Raw genomic sequence first — 17,220 nt, forward strand, 5'->3', positions numbered from 1 at the left:
TTAGCAAATATTTGCATTAACTTTTTAAAACATGTTTTTCTCTTACTTATAAATCAAAATTTAGTTATAAACATATTGTATTTAAACCAATGTATCTTTTATTCTAAACTTTTCTAGAGCTAACTGATTAAGACAGTATATAAATATCCCATTATAACATTTCAATAAGGCTGACCACGAAATAAATACTGTAAATAACAATAGGCTAGAATCCAATCAGGCTGATGCCAACAAGTCAGTGGTGACCTAGTACAGGAAGACCATGGGGATCCTAAAAAAATCAGAAGTTCAGGTACTATCATCATTAATTTCGATAGTTGTTTGGATAGTTGCAGGGCTTGGTAAATAGGCAAATACATACAATATAAGAAAAAAATACAACCGAGTTAGGTATACAGCAGTCGTTTACCCATATAGTAGGAAACCTAAAAGAAGAGACCAAAAACTAACCTGGACACAAGCAGCCCAATAACTAGAATTGGTAAATTGAACAGGTAAAGCAATTTTTCTGCAGTCAATTTGTGAAGTTATATTAAATAAAATCAAGGGCGACATTCAAAAACAAATCACTAAACCTTGTTACAAGGAAACAGTCGTCAGTAGCATTCGCACACACCCCATTTGAGAATAAAAGGCCCAAACAGGACTCCAAGATTAGTTTTACACATTTTGTACGACATCTCAGCCACGAGCTCTTTTCACGGAAGTAAACTTTAAAAACGCTTCTACCGGGTTACGACAGGTAACTTTCAACCCCTTCCAACACACACGCCCCAAAAAAAATCAACTGCAAGTCAACCCAAAGGTATAACCACCATCTCCTGCGCAGATCGCCTAAAGACATTTCGTTCTGGAACAGCACAACACGCGCGCTCTTTCCCTGCCCCCAGCTCCCGCCAGCAGCACACCAGCTCGCGCGCTCTCTCCCTCCCACCCTTTCCTCCCACGAGCGGGCTGCACCACGCGCTGTACCCACCCACTTCCCTTTCCTCCCGCAAGCGGGATACGCCGCGCGCGCGTGGGATTTAACAGGAGCTCGCGCCCTCCGCTCCTCTCCACTGCACTCTGTACTTGACTCCCCCTAGAGAACTTACAGCGGGGCGGGGGCCGGGGCTCCGGAGACAAGCAGCTTTCCCTCGGAGGTGCTAACTTCAGCTCTCCGTTCTCCTCGGCGCCCTCTGCGGTCACCCTGTGTCGTCTCTTCTCCTTAGGTTTCTTGAGCTTAGACGAGTAGAAAGGCTGTCGCGGGACCACTTGAAGAGAGGCGGCGGGGGCGATGATGCAGCCGCCAGCCCCGGGAGCAAAGCTCCATGTTGCAGCGGTGCCATAACTCTGCTGCTGCCGCCTGCTGTTCCCGCCGCCGCTTCCAGTCGCTCGCTTCACTTTCAGTCCCTTCTCGTCAGTTTTCAGTTTTTTCACTGGGTGTGAGTACGGGTTACGAGAGAACTGCGAACGGGCTTCCAGGGCTCTCTGACGCGGCCCTTGTTGAGCTGGTGCGCCGCGAACGGGGCTCAGCGACTCCGCCATTTTGGGCTCCAGTGATGTATTTACTCGGCTCCGACTGCCCGAAAGAAATGGGCGTGGCCGCGCGGCTTCTGCGAGCAGTGGGCGGAACGCGGAATGACCGGTCTGGGCCAATCGGAGACGGGGGCGGGGCAACGGGCGCTGCGCCTGGGAAGCTCTGGGGCGGGCGTGCGGTCGGGTCGGCCATTTTTGTGCATCTGGAGCACGTTTAGAAGATGAGGCGTGGGGAAGGGAAGTCACGAAATCAACTACGTTTGGGGGTTGTTGTTTTTTTTTAAGCGCTTCCTGGGGAGAGCGAAGAGTACGATTTAACGGACTGCAGACTGGGAGGAGTCGCAGTGAGTATCGCTTCGCTCAGCTGTTAAGCTTCAGTGGAGAGAAGTTGGCTTCTTCGTTTGGGCCTGGGGGCGTGTAAGGTTGTTAGCCCCGCCCAGTGTGTGTTCTGCTGCCTCACGGGACTCGACTTGGAAAGTATTGACTTTTTTGCCCACTATTGATGCGTTGCAGCAAGCGAAAATGAATAGTGTTATCGTGGTGGGACTTTGGAAAAGTATTTAAATTCGACACCCTGGATTAAAGTAAAAGGTGTTTATCTTTTTGCAGCTGTGTGATATGTACTTTGGTACATCAGGTGCCTACATCGTACTCCTTCGTTTTGACAAACTTTTAAAAATTGATTGTTTTATTTGAGGGAGGAAATTATTTGAAATTCTGATTTGAAAATGTTTTTCTGTTAATATTTCACCACTGCAAGAAGCAAAAAAAAAAAAAACCACACTATTGTATAATAATGTTTTTGTTATCCTAGTTTCCACAAGTGGGGAAGAAACTGTATGCATCAACCAGAAATAATATACATGTATTAAAACAAATAAAACAACCTGTATTTAGTATTTGTTCAAAATATTAAGATCAGTCTATATTGTAGACCCAAAACAGATAATCAATCTGTATTACATGTTGGATCTAGGTGTTGAAAAACCAGTCTATATAGACTGATCTTAATATTTTGACTAAATACAGGCTGTTTTATTTGTTTTAATACATGTATATTATCTCTGGATGATGCGTACAGTTTCTTCCCCACTTTTTCCACTTGTTTTACTTACCGTGGAGTCATTGTTTTCTTTGATTTTTGATGTATAACTTAAGTTTCCACATACATTTGGAATTATTAAAAAATTGTTATATTTTTAGCTTGAGATCCTTAAGCCACGTCTAATAAACCTGTTTCAATAAATGTAAAGTACTCGGGCTAGATTTGTTCGATTGTAGGTGTTTTAGTTGCAATCCTTGTTTTGATGTACGTTCTTTAACTGAAAATTATCTCAACATGGCGTGTAAACGATTTACACATCAGCTGCACTCTTATTGTAACCGTTTGCATTTTTTTTAGGAGCTTTTGTGCGGTGTTTACAATGCATTTGAATTATATAACAGACCCCAGTTTATGAGTTATTATGCTGCCTGTCAAAATGACTGGTATATTTCAGGAAGCCAAGAGGTAGTTCAGGCTATGACCTTTTAGATCATCCTATGTGTATAATGAGTTCGGAACTTTGCTTATTTTTTTGTTGTTGGTATTTTGATATAGTAGTAATAGCACAACATTGATTCCAATCACCAAATTAACTGAGGGCCACTCAAGATAATTTAATTTGATGAACAGCCTCCTATCTTATAGCTTTTTAATTTTCTCAGGAGTCACTCCTGATGATCTGTATAAAAAGGTATGAATATCTACAGTCGATAACACTGTTGTGCCCCTTACCCACAAGTTCATATTTTAAAAAATGTAGCAATTAGAGGCAAGACTTCCCACAGCTGAATCACATTATTGTAATCCATCTATATCTTAATATAACATTTATTATCCCAGGAAAAGCAGGCATGTCCTCACATGTTGGTGACATCATCCACCGAACCCCACCATGGACGGTCCCAAATGAATTGGCACTTTAAGAACTTTAGAAAGTTCACGACCGACCACACCGCATATGCCTTTCCGCCCGACGTAGGTACGCGGCTCCTCAGTTCAACATTTTCCCAATGTTTTCCACCGAGTTGTTCAGTCGTGCCATTGAATTGAACATTCGTTAAATTTTTCACTCTTGCCTTCCCACTCACGTGGATTTTATATGTATAATTTCTGCATTTATTTATATAGTTTATTAAAAAAAAATAGAGGTTCTCTTATTTTTTTGTCACGCTATTGTGCTTTTTCAGGGCGGGGCCTTCCATACTTTCTCAGCCTCTCATATTCAATTTGGCTGAGGTGATTTTTCCTATTTTCATGTTCCGACTGTTAACCAGCTTTAAGAAGTACAGCAGTTGGTGCATACAGTGCTTGGGGCCGGAACACCACATTGATTTGTGCACGTGCTGTTCTACATTTAAAAAGTGCACCGTAAAACCCACCTTCTTCAACATGATAAAGTGGTACTTCGTACTCATCCAAAGATTTTACCAAAGGTGGTTGCTGAATTTCTTCTCAAGTCAGTCGATTGTACTTTCAATATTTTTTCCAAAGACTCATTCTCATCCAGGAGAAACAGTTCTTCATGCCCTGGACCGTAAACAAGCATTGTCTTACTATTTGCAAAGGACTAAATTACATAGATCATCTCCCCAATTTTTTGTCTCCTTTGATCCTAACAAGTTGGAACATCCTGTTTCCAAAAGAGCAATATCCAATTGGGTGGGAGCATGCATCTCATTCTGTTACACTCAGGCTGGGTTACAACTGGAGAGCCCATAAAGTTAGAGCTATGGCAGCTTCAGTAGCTTTCCTGTGTTTCATTCAGATAGAAGAAATCTGCAAAACTGCCACTTGGTCCCTGGTTCATACATTTCACCTCACATTACAGTCTGGAATCTTGTTCCAGATGGGATGGGCACTTCAGCCAAGCAGTATTACAAAATTTATTTTCTTAAAAGGCCAACACTCCCACCATCCCATTCTGGTTAGTTTGGAGGTCACCCACATATGAGAATATGTTGCCTGCTTGTCCTGGGATAAAGCAGTTACTTACCATAACAGGTATTATCTAGGGACAGCAGCCAGATATTCTCACAATCCACCCACCTCCCCTGGTTGGCTTCTTAGCTGAACTAGAGAGTTGTGCGGGGACAGAAATTGCACCCGTCCCCATCAGAATCTCCTCTGTCCCCACGAGGAATTCCCCCATCCCCGCCCATCCCCATGAGGAATTCCCACCGTCCCCATAAGTTACCTGTCCCCTTAGTACTTATTTGTATTTGGGACAGTGGAGAGTTAAGTAACTTTCCCAGAATCACAAGGAGATGCAGTGGGGAATCAAACCTAGTTCCCTTGGATCTCAGGCATCTGCAGTATTAGGCTACTCTTTAACCTGTCTGACACTATTTGGCCACTCTTTAACCTGTCTGACACTATTTGGCCATATTGTTTAAGCTCTTAAAGAAGTTGACTAAGATGCCTGAATCTGTCTATCATAACATCACTCCCTCCACTCCATGGTTCATTCATCTCTCTCCATCAGTATGCAGTGTGCTGCTAATGTCTTATCAAGGGCTTTTGGCCAGCTTTTCTTCGCTATCGCTCTTTGCTGTCATTAAAACAAAAGTTAAATGAGAGAGTAACAGGGAATTCCTTTCCTGCAGTCTGTCTCCCTTTACACCATCACCATACATGCCATTCTCAGCTGTCCATAGACCCTTCTTCCATCCAGTTCTCTTCTCCCCCCCCCTGCCTTAGCCCTCTGAAATAATTTCTAAACCGTGAAGACATAGTTTTGTTTGTGCAATATGCACGAGTGCCTCACAAATGCAAGAAGCTCGAAGTGTGTCGGACATAATATTTGCCCTTTCTCCTCAATCATACACATAATCAAGGCGAATAAAGATCTCTGCACTCTGACTGCACCAGTCTCGGTTAACTCGATACCTAATTGAACAAAAGGGAAATCCGTAAACACTGAATATGAAGGCATTCTAAGAATAACAGAATTTCCTCTCCCGGTCCACCTCATGAACTCCCTGTACACTGGAGAGCCCTGCTTCAATTTTCTCAGCCTTCCTCCAAAACGGGAGGAGATGGAGGTAGGGGAGGTGGATCCCTGTCGCGTGTCTTTGTTTCCAATTGGCCAAAGCTGGGTTGAGGGCAGACACTATGTAAATGCATGGGTGGGGAGGATGAACTCCATACAGGCTGACTTCCTGCTCTAGTCTTGCACGTACCACCGCCCGACCAATCACACGCAATGCAGTGAACTCAGCATGTAGGCACACTAAGCGCCTATGTCTAAGCTCACTGCTCAGAATGGCTATTATCCCAGGACAAGCAGGCATGATATTCTCACTTGTGGGTGACGTCATCTACGGAGCCCCAGCGCGGACAGCTTTTCAAGCAAACTTGATTGAAGTTTCAAGTTTGCTACACTGCACCACGCATGTGCATGCCTTCTTGCCCACTAGAGGGCGCATCCCCACCTCGTGGTCCTCAGTTCAGTCTTTTCCGCGGAGCCAGAAGCCCTGTGGAAATTGTGCTCTTCTTGTTTAACCTTCTGACACCGCGGCTGAGTGTTTCCCTCTCGGTCGCTGTGCTTACTTTGTTTTTTTTCTTTGATTCTGTATCGGTTTTCGTCAAAAAAAAAAAAAAAAACTTTTATTTTTCTTTCGTTCGGCTCCGGGGGCTCCCGAGAGCCGCGGCCGCGGGACCTCGCTCGTTCCCGGCCGGGTTTCGTGTCCATGTCCCGTCCCTTGACGGGTTTTAAAAAGTGCACCCGGTGCGATCGTCTCCTTTCGATCACTGATCCTCACCGGTGGTGCTTACTTTGTCTGGGCCTTGAGCACCCGACCGACTCCTGTACTCGGTGCTCTACTTTTCAAACCAGGGCCCTCCGCCGCCGTCGCGCTCGTATGGCGGAGCTCTTTGCGGTGGACGCCGGGGCGGGGAAGGCCTCGACGTCGGCCTCGGCTTTGGCCCCGGCCTTGACCTCGGCCTCGTCTCCCTCGACCTCGCCCCGACAGCCTGCTTCGTCGAAGCCGGTCTCCTCGACCCCGAAGTCGACGAAGGGTAAGTCCTCACTTCCTTCTTCTCTTCCAGCCTCGAAGAAGCCATCCTCAGGATCGACGGGGGCGGGTGGGTCATCCTCGGCCCCGCCCCGAGCGTCGAAGTCTGGTGCCCCGCGGGAATACTCGAGACCGAGGTCGCCCTCGAGGGAGCACCCACCGGCCTCGGATCTACCTGCCATGATGGCGGTGCCGGCCTTTCAGGACTTGCTCCGTGCGCTCATTACCTCGGAGCTGTCCGGTGCCCTCGCGCACCTCCAGCCGCCTTCGGCGGCCTCGGTCTCGGTGCCCTCGACTTCGGCCCCCGGGACGGCTTCGGCCTCGGCCCCGGCCTTGCCCTCGACCTCGGCTGACCAGCCTGAGCGGAGCATGCGGCCTCGGGACAAGGTGCGGAGGGTTCAGAGGATCTCCTCCTCCACCTCCTCCTCCTCGTCGAGATCCTCCCGGGGCTCCTCGCCCTCGGGTCGGCCGAGGAAGCCCAAACGTCAACGGGTCGCTCCTCGCCGACCGGGGCCGAGACCCTTCGGGTCTCCGAGCTTCGCCTCGATAATCCGAGGCTTCTCCGTTCCTCCGAGGTTGAGTACTCGAGGGACTCTTCGCCAAGACGGAGGGGACGTGCCTCGGTCCCCCATACCCCGGGGACCTCCCGAAGGGGTTCCTCAGGGCATGGCCGGTCCCCGACCCCGTCGAGGTCGCTTGGTGCGGCCTCTTGGGGTTCGGGCACGGGGAAGGAACCTCGTTATTCTCGTGAGGCTTCCCCTTCCTTCTTGGCGACGATGGCTTCTCATTCTCCCTCGCCGCCTTCGAAGCCCTCCTCCTTTTCACGATTTGTGCTGGATATGGGGAGGACTTTGGACCTTGATCTGGCGTCAGGGTCGCAATACACGAAGGAATTTCTGGAGGAGCAGGATTTGCCCTCTCCTCCCAGAGAGACTCCTTGGCTGCCTCTTAACAAGGTTCTACACCAGACCTTCCTGAGGAACTTGGATTCCCCTCTTACAGTCACAGCAGTTCCATCTAAGATGGAGTCTAAGTACCGCACAGTCCCTTGTAAGGGCTTCGATAGAGCGCAGTTGTCTCACCAGTCATTCCTGGTGGAGTCGGCGTTGAAGAAGTCCCAGCCTTCTCGGGTCTCTGCTGCGGTTCCCCCCGGGAGGGAGGGGCGGACCCTGGACAAGTTTGGTCGTCGCCTCTATTCCAACTCCATGATGGCTGCCAGGGTCCTTAATTACGCATTCACCTTCTCATCCTATTTAAGGCAGATGGTGAAGGCGTTGCCCAGGTATTATGGGGTCATGCCGGATTCCCATAAGGAGGATTTTGGAGCCTTTATGGCCAATTTATCTCAGCTGCGCGTCTACCTTTTTCACGCAGTTTACGATGCCTTTGAGTTGGCCTCTCGCGTATCCGCTTTTGCGGTGGCGATGCGCCGTCTCGCATGGCTTCGTACTTTGGGCATGGACCCGAACTTGCAAGAACGTCTGGCCAATCTCCCCTGTGTTGGCTCCGAGTTGTTTGATGAGTCCTTGGAGGCGGCGACCAAACACTTGTCCGAACATGAGCGCTCTATTGCCTCATTGGTCCGTCCTAAACCCCGGGTTCCGCCGCAGAAGCCGTTTAGACCTCCTCCGCGGCGGTACCCGCAGAAGTCGATGCCGGCCTTCTCGAGGCCTCTGCCCCGACGTCCCCCGCAGCAGGGCAGAGCGTCCCAACCAAAGCCTCAGGCGCAAGGAGCGTCTAAGCCCGCTCAGTCTTTTTGACGTGATGTGCGGTTGGGGGCGGGCCCCCTCCGCACTGTCGAAGGACCCCCTTCCTATCAGGGGCCGATTGCAGGCCTTTCTTCCAGCCTGGGCCGATGCCGGCCTTCTCGAGGCCTCTGCCCCGACGTCCCCCGCAGCAGGGCAGAGCGTCCCAACCAAAGCCTCAGGCGCAAGGAGCGTCTAAGCCCGCTCAGTCTTTTTGACGTGATGCGCGGTTGGGGGCGGGCCCCCTCCGCACTGTCGAAGGACCCCCTTCCTATCGGGGGCCGATTGCAGGCCTTTCTTCCAGCCTGGGCCGAGATCACGTCGGACGCTTGGGTGCTCCGGATCATCTCCGAAGGTTACTCGCTAAACTTCTTAGCCAGTCCGCCGGAACATCCGCCGGGGGCTTCTCTTGGCTGTCGAGACCAGCTCCCTCTTCTTCTGTCGGAAGCCAAGTCCTTGTTGAGCCTTCGGGCGGTGGAGCCTGTTCCCCCGAACCAAAGGGGACGGGGGTTTTACTCCCGGTACTTCTTGGTCCCGAAGAAGACAGGGGACTTGCGCCCAATTCTGGACCTCCGAGGGCTCAACAAGTTTCTTGTCCGGGAGAAGTTCCGTATGTTGTCCCTCCCAGTCCTGTACCCTCTGTTAGACTTGGGACCTTGGGGTGATAGTGTCTGAAGATCTAAAGGCGAAAAAACAGTGTGACAAGGCAGTGGCTGCTGCCAGAAGGATTCTGGGCTGTATAAAGAGAGGCGTAGTCAGTAGAAGGAAGAAGGTGTTGATGCCCCTGTACAGGTCATTGGTGAGGCCCCACTTGGAGTATTGTGTTCAGTTTTGGAGACCGTATCTGGCGAAAGACGTAAGAAGACTTGAGGCGGTCCAGAGGAGGGCGACGAAAATGATAGGAGGCTTGCGCCAGAAGACGTATGAGGAGAGACTGGAAGCCCTGAATATGTATACCCTAGAGGAAAGGAGAGACAGGGGAGATATGATTCAGACGTTCAAATACTTAAAGGGTATTAACGTAGAACAAAATCTTTTCCAGAGAAAGGAAAATGGTAAAACCAGAGGACATAATTTGAGGTTGAGGGGTGGTAGATTCAGGGGCAATGTTAGGAAATTCTACTTTACGGAGAGGGTGGTGGATGCCTGGAATGCGCTCCCGAGAGAGGTGGTGGAGAGTAAAACTGTGACTGAGTTCAAAGAAGCGTGGGATGAACACAGAAGATTTAGAATCAGAAAATAATATTAAAGATTGAACTAGGCCAGTTACTGGGCAGACTTGTACGGTCTGTGTCTGTGCATGGCCGTTTGGAGGAGGATGGGCAGGGGAGGGCTTCAATGGCTGGGAGGGTGTAGATGGGCTGGAGTAAGTCTTAACAGAGATTTCGGCAGTTGGAACCCAAGCACAGTACCGGGAAAAGCTTTGGATTCTCGCCCAGAAATAGCTAAAAAGAAAAAAAAAAAAAAAATTTTAATTGAATCAGGTTGGGCAGACTGGATGGACCATTCGGGTCTTTATCTGCCGTCATCTACTATGTTACTATGTTACTCGGGGGACTGGATGTGCTCCCTGGACCTGAAGGAAGCATATACTCATGTTCCGGTGCATCCCGCCTTCCGCAAGTTCTTACGGTTCCAGGTGGGGGAGTTGCACCTCCAGTATCGCGTCCTTCCCTTCGGGCTGGCCTCCTCTCCTCAGGTTTTCACGAAGTGTATGGTGGTGGTCGCGGCTGCCCTGAGATCCCAGGGGCTGCAGGTCTTCCCCTACCTGGACGATTGGCTGATCAAAGCTTCGTCCCGGGAGGGGGTTATCTCAGCGACCCGACAGACTATCATTTTTCTTCAGCGTCTGGGGTTCGAGGTAAATTTTCCCAAATCGCAGCTGTGCCCTTCGTGCGTTCCTTCCCTCGTCGAGACTGGAGGCTCTGCTTTGCCTGGCCCGTCAGATTTTACGGCAGCGCTCCGTTTCTGCACACAGGCTGATGATTCTGCTCGGCCACATGGCTTCAACAGTTCATGTCACGCCGTTTGCCCGATTGCATCTGAGACTCCCTCAGTGGACCTTGGCCTCCCAGTGGCGTCAGGATTGAGACCCGCTTTCCCTTCCTGTAACGGTGACTCCTTCTTTGAGACGATCGCTCCGTTGGTGGACCAACTCTTCCAATCTTTCCGGGGGTTTGCTCTTTCTCGTCCCTCCGCATCGCAAAGTCCTGACCACGGACTCTTCGGAGTACGCGTGGGGAGCTCACCTCGACAGTCTGCGGACTCAAGCGCTATGGTCGGCGGAGGACTGTCTTTGTCACATCAATGTGTTGGAGCTTCGTGCCATTTTTCTGGCAGCTCGAGCGTTCGGTCATCTGCTGCGCAATCAGGTGGTCCTGGTACGGACGGACAACCAAGTGGCAATGTATTATGTCAACAAGCAAGGGGGGACGTGTTCTTGGTCCCTGTGCAGGGAAGCTTTGCGCCTTTGGGAATGGGTGACCTCCCAGAACATCTTCCTGCGGGCGGTTTACATTCAGGGAGAGAAGAATTGCCTGGCCGACAAACTCAGTCGTCTTCTCCGGCCGCACGAGTGGTCGCTGAACTCCCGAGTCCTGCGCGAGGTCTTCCACCGCTGGGGGACTCCTCAGGTGGATCTGTTTGCCTCCCCAGAGACTCGCAAACTGCCCCTCTATTATTCACGGATTTACTCCCATGACCGTCTCGAGGCAGACGCCTTCCTTCTCGACTGGGAAGGGAGATTCCTTTATGCGTTTCCTCCTTTTCCTCTGATCTTGAGGACGTTGGTTCACCTCAAGTCATCCAGAGCCACTATGATTCTCATTGCGCGTCGTTGGCCTCGTCAGCACTGGTTCTCCCTGCTTCTTCAACTCAGTACCAGGGAGCCTCTACTTCTGCTTGTGTTTCCCTCTCTGCTGTCTCAGAGTCGGGGTTCGCTGTTGCATCCCAATCTTCAGTCATTACATCTGACGGCTTGGTTCCTTTCCCCCTGACTTCGGCGGTCAGGGAGGTGTTGGAAGCCTCGCGCAAGGCCTCGACTCGGCTTTGTTATTCCCAGAAGTGGACCAGATTTTCATCCTGGTGTGCCTCGCACCATCTGGATCCGAGTTTGGTTCCGGTGTCCTCGGTTCTGGAATATTTGTTGCATTTGTCCAAGTCTGGGCTGAAGACGACTTCCATCCGGGTACATCTCAGTGCTTTTGCTGCTTTCCATCGGCATCTAGAGGGACGTTCTCTCTCTCTTCATCCTCATTTCATGAGGGGTTCGTTTCATGAGGGGTTTAGTTAATGTTAATCCTCCTCTGAAACCTCCTCCTGTGGTTTGGGATCTTAATGTGATCTTGGCTCAGCTGATGAAACCTCCTTTTGAGCCGATTGATAAGTCTCTTCTTAAGTTTCTCACATGGAAGGTGGTCTTTTTACTTGCGCTCACGTCGGCTCGTCGGATTAGTGAGCTTCAGGCTTTGGTTGCGGACCCGCCCTTTACTGTGTTCCATCATGACAAGGTGGTTCTTCGCACCCATCCTAAATTTCTACCTAAGGTTGTGTCTGATTTCCACCTCAATCAGTCTATTGTTCTTCCGGTGTTCTTCCCGAAGCCCCACTCTCATCCTGGAGAGGCGGCGCTTCACACGCTTGACTGTAAGAGGGCGTTGGCTTTTTATCTCCAACGTACCAAGTCTCATCGGAAGGTTCCTCAATTGTTTTTGTCCTTTGATCCTAATCGGTTGGGACATCCTGTTTCCAAGCGCACCTTGTCCAACTGGTTGGCTGCTTGTATTTCTTTTTGCTATGCTCAGGCTGGTCTCACGCTCCATGGTCGAGTCACGGGGCATAAGGTCAGGGCTATGGCAGCTTCTGTTGCTTTCCTCCGGTCTACTCCTGTGGAGGACATATGTAAAGCTGCCACTTGGTCTTCGGTTCATACGTTCACCTCCCACTACTGTCTGGACACTTTGTCCAGAAGCGACGGCCGGTTTGGCCAGTCGGTGTTACGTAACCTGTTTTCCTAAATTGCCATCCTCCCACCTATCCTTTTTTGGTTGGCTTGGAGGTCACCCACATGTGAGAATATCATGCCTGCTTGTCCTGGGATAAAGCACAGTTACTTACCGTAACAGGTGTTATCCAGGGACAGCAGGCATATATTCTCACAATCCGCCCTCCTCCCCGGGGATGGCTTCTTTGCTGGTTATGGAACTGAGGACCACGAGGTGGGGATGCGCCCTCTAGTGGGCAAGAAGGCATGCACATGCGTGGTGCAGTGTAGCAAACTTGAAACTTCAATCAAGTTTGCTTGAAAAGCTGTCCGCGCTGGGGCTCCGTAGATGACGTCACCCACATGTGAGAATATATGCCTGCTGTCCCTGGATAACACCTGTTACGATAAGTAACTGTGCTTTCCTGCCGCAGAGGTATCATCTTGAAAATTAGGTAGGCCTCACAATGGGAGCCCCTCCTCCTCCTCCCCCCACCCCCAGTGTGATATGGGAAAGTGTTTAAGTGCTTTGACAACTTAGGTTAAAAAAAAAGTAGGTTTTTAAAGTGACTGACAAAGCATGTTTAAGTTGACCTCATTGATTTTTTTTTTTTTTTGTGATAAAATGTCATCATAGCCTGCCAAATTTTGCTAGTATTTTTGAACATGTCCTAACCTAGATATCTCAATTCCAGTTTATCTCCTATCTAATTTTGGGTTTGAGTAGTATCAGATAGGGTATCTTTAGAATCATAAACTGATGTAAAGGCCAACTCGAACCAGTCCACCCCTCCCCTCCCCCCCAAGTGGTCTAAGTAGCCTACCAGGGATACAAGTAAGCCCCAGCTGCTCCAACCTTCACTGGTAGTCTCCCAATACTAGCCTGAAGGTCAAAGAAGCCATTTTGAGTTTGCAGCCAGTGTACGCCATTGTAAACAAACTAAAAATGAAAGGCTGAGAACAGACTAGAGATGCTACTCAGAAGAATGTAAATTAATTTCAACAATAGTATGGCAGTGGAAGTTCAGCATTTGCAGACTTTACATAGTAGCATAGGAGGCCTCCATGGAGAAGTATCTGATGTTTGTATTAGGGCAACAATCTTATTCTCTAGAAGGCAAACCACTTCAGGCATGATCTTACCTGGACATATCAAGAGGTCCTATGCAAAGGTGAGGCATATTATTTCCTATTTGGTGATCTAGCCATACAGCTTGTATCAGAGCAGTCTTAACAAGGAAACCTTGCTCACTAAATCCTCCCTCCACTATGTGGGTATAAGGTTTTAGGAAAATGTTGGTTAAGATGAAACTCCAACCCTACCTTAAGAAGTAACTATTGTTAAACTGGTAAGAAGGCTTAGCTACTAAGGCCCTGCATATTGAATTGACTACATCCAAGTCAGGTACTTTAAATAACAGATGTTCAGAAGTTCAAAGAGAGCTTTCATCACCTGGGTCAAGACAGCATTTAGGATCTCTAGTCACTGCAGGGGCCTAATGGAAGGCTTCAAGAAAATCAAATTTTATTTAAAAGTGAACTGAGGGCCCACTTCTCAAAGAAAACCAGGCTTGCAGCATTTCATTTAGAATGGTTATAGCCTTTACTTACCAATGCTGAACACCAAGAAGTACTTAGAATAAAATCGCTGTCCTCTTGGGCCATAAATGAGAAGGGTTCCTCTTTAAAGAATTCCTGATGCTAAGAGCTTAATGTTCTCAATGGAGAGAGTCTGTCCAATTTCAGATTATATCCTCAGACCAGTGGATGGGTAACAAAGTGTCACCTTACATGGAAAAAATTTAGTCTTCCTCCTACCAGTAGGGCAGCAGGAAAATGATAGGAACTGATATTATGCTCTTTTAGAGCCAGTGAAAAGCTTGTCCCTGGTTTTGACTGGGGAGCTGTCTGGAACCTCTGGGCCCTCTTGTCATGGGCAAGAGCAAAATCCCTGATTTGTCTAGGAAAAGCAAGAGAGGAGAAAAACTATACCCATGACAGTAGCAGACCACCACTGCCCTCATCTAAAACGCCTTCTAGATGAGGATATGGAAGTGGGCCTGAAGAGTACTTCTTAATGTGGTCAGCAGCCTCCTGCACTGTCACCAAAACACATTTCTTCACCACCAATTTAAAGTCATAATGTTCCAGCAAAGCTTTTAATCTACATATGAAATAGATGGACAGCAGATAGGGTAAGGAGGTGAGGCTCAGAGAGGCTAGGAGAACTAATTTCTAGCTGGTAGGAGATTGTGTGGGGACCTTAGAGAGGAAGACAGAGGAGCCAGTGTTGGAGCAAAAAGGAGAAAAATAAAAAGGCCAGTATGCATGTAAGGAAAGAGGAAAAAAAGAGGTAAGGGGCACAACTGAGTGAAGGGGACAACTCACTAGCTGATTTGCCCTGGGCCCCATAACCCCATCTGGTCAGCATTGGCTGGGAAAGGAAAGACCTTGGAGCAAGAGACATGAGCAAGCTGAAGCTCCAAGAAAGCAAGCAATATTTAGGGTCAGGAAACAGCAGGAAGTCTGATTAGGTAGATCATGCAGATGGGAAAGGACTAAGTTTGAAGGCTCATATTTATTAGAGAGATATTGGGTGGGAGCATATTGGGCTGTGGGTGAGGTGGTAGAGAGATAGTGATAAGGGATAAGTTAAGAGGCACTGAAAAGGAAGGGGGCTATGGAAGAATATGAAAAGAGAAGATGGGGAAAAGGTCCAATAGAATGAAAATACTTTAGTTAAAAGAATAGACATCATTAAATTGAGGCATGTGCACCTAATTAACGTTCCTAGATCTGATCTAGTGTTCACTACCTATGGAGATTCTAAAAATTTTCATTGAATCTCTGCTTTTGGCCAGAAAAGAGCTAGTTCAGACTGTTCCTCTGCTCTTTTCTTCCATTTCTTCTGACAACATTCAAATCTCAATACTGACATTTATCTTTGAACCTAATATAGACTGAATATTGAGATTTGTTTAGGCATAGGGAGACTTATTTCTAAATCTTACTTTTTCTATTTTGTTACAATATAAACACCTTCATCTTATACCAAAAAACAAAAAAAAAAATCATGCTTTAAGTGGTCCAAGGTCTCCAAAAGACAACTGCCTCCTGATGGGAAACCATGGGGTAGTCTGCTATCATCTGCTCTGGGAAAGGGCTACCAATTGTTTCCCACTCCCATAATGTGCTTCTCCAATATCCAAGGAAAGATCTGGACTGGAAAGGCTTACGCCCTTAGCACCAGGATATAAAAAGTGTTGCTGGTCCTGCTCTTAAAAGTGACTCTGTTCCAATAGAGGAGATAGAAACATGATGGCAGATAAAGACCAAATGGCCCATCTAGTCTTCCCATCCGCAGTAACCATTATCTTTTTCTCTCTGAGAGATCCCACGTGCCTATCCCAGGCCTTCTTGAATTCAGACACAGTCTCTGTCTCCACCACCTCTTCCAGGAGACTGTTCCATACCCTTTCTGTAAAAAAGGTATTTTCTTAGATTACTCCGGAGCCTTTCACCTCTTAACTTCATCCTATGCCCTCTCATTGCAGAGACAGCACATTATTTTGTGAAAAACAGTTATTTCTAGGAAACTGATAAATGGAAGTTCCTTGTCTATTTGCCTCAATTTCCTATCAGTACAACTAAACAATGAATTCCTTATATATATATATATATATATATATATATATATAAAATCAGCACACTATAGCAACCTGAACTAAACAGATGCTGAGAGAATTCACTGTTCCAAAGCACTTAATCTCTCATGAAAAAATGAAAATCACAACAATGTGGGATTGACAATTAACAGTATATAATATAAAAATAACTTTTTTTTGCTTACAATTTACAAAATGTATTACAGTCTATCTGTGCTAACTTGTAATAATGTCTGCACGTTTACAGAAGTTAACACAATTCAAAATAATTTGTTTAAAACGTCAGGGCAAATAATTTACAAATAAGGAACATAGAGATTTAGATCATGCAGAGATTTCTTACATCTTCTGTTAATATTTAAGATTGCAGCTTTTTCAAATTATATACTTACTTGCCCTGTACATATAAAAAACAATGCATACATAGTAATCAAAAATTAGAAAAAAGGAGTAGTCCATAAACTGTATCATAAAAGTCACTATATTAACATGTCTACAAGCAGCGTGTAACAGGGTTAAGAGACATTAAGGCAATAATACTTTGTTACAAAATAAACCATTTGAAATACTTTTCTCTTGTTATATAAGGCAGGTAAATGGTCCCAGCAAAGAAATAGGATTTAGTACTTGACTCCAATGTTTAAGGTATATGTGGGGTATACAGTAAAGTGTACAATATCACATCTACACTTTTCTGTGTTAGTCAAAAAAATAAAAATGTGAAATACTATTGTGGCTGTGGCACTCAGTTCCAGTATAATTTATCTTGTGCCCATCAGCTTCTCCATCATGTCCAGTCAGAAGATGGATCTCTTGGTTTTCTATAATTGCTACTGAAACCTGTAGAGAGAAAAGAAATTGTTTTGAACTATACATATTTTTTTAATTGTTTAGTTATTCTTGCCTAAATTAACTAAAACCTATGTCATAAGAGAAATTTTTAATGCAACTAGGGCTGCATTTCAATTAAAAATTTTAGTCACAATCATGCAATTAAAGGTGAGGCATAGTCAGCAGTCCATTGGAAGGGGGAACATAGGAAGGGACTGGGGTCCACACAATTTTTCTCCCTCCTTCCCCACATTAGGTAAAATATCTTATAACACTACTTCAAACTTACTAAGGATAGGGACACAATCACCATTTACCTCAAAATGCGCCCTAAATCTAACATTCAAGGGTCTTATGGGACACTGCAAGGCCACCCACACATACACCCACAGTCTGAAAAAAAGAAGTCTGAAAAAAAGAA

At 47.1% G+C, this 17,220-nt stretch overlaps 2 protein-coding genes across 10 annotated transcripts in view; both read right to left on the minus strand.

The window, feature by feature from the left end:
- The window catches only part of RSBN1L (round spermatid basic protein 1 like), an 83,695-nt gene extending 82,052 nt beyond the window's left edge, over nt 1-1,643 (minus strand). The window contains exon 1 of one of the 4 annotated variants that reach the window (XM_033958939.1): nt 1,095-1,643. In XM_033958939.1, coding sequence (XP_033814830.1) covers nt 1,095-1,527 — 433 coding nt within the window. In that variant the 5' untranslated portion in view covers nt 1,528-1,643. Of the gene's footprint in view, nt 1-450; nt 859-1,094 lie in introns of those variants that run through there. The other 3 variants (XM_033958937.1, XM_033958938.1, XM_033958940.1) reach the window with 3 other exon arrangements.
- Nucleotides 1,644-16,101: 14,458 nt separating this feature from the next.
- The window catches only part of PTPN12 (protein tyrosine phosphatase non-receptor type 12), a 179,321-nt gene continuing 178,202 nt past the window's right edge, over nt 16,102-17,220 (minus strand). For all 6 annotated transcript variants that reach the window (XR_004540573.1, XM_033957666.1, XM_033957664.1 and 3 more), the window contains one exon: nt 16,102-16,808. Coding sequence is in view for 5 of the 6 variants with exons in the window: in XM_033957666.1 (XP_033813557.1) it covers nt 16,756-16,808 (53 nt within the window). In the remaining variant the exon portion in view is untranslated. The remainder of the gene's footprint in view (nt 16,809-17,220) is intronic.

This window comes from Geotrypetes seraphini, chromosome 9, assembly GCF_902459505.1.
Source record: "Geotrypetes seraphini chromosome 9, aGeoSer1.1, whole genome shotgun sequence".
In the NCBI taxonomy this organism is placed as follows: domain Eukaryota; kingdom Metazoa; phylum Chordata; class Amphibia; order Gymnophiona; family Dermophiidae; genus Geotrypetes; species Geotrypetes seraphini.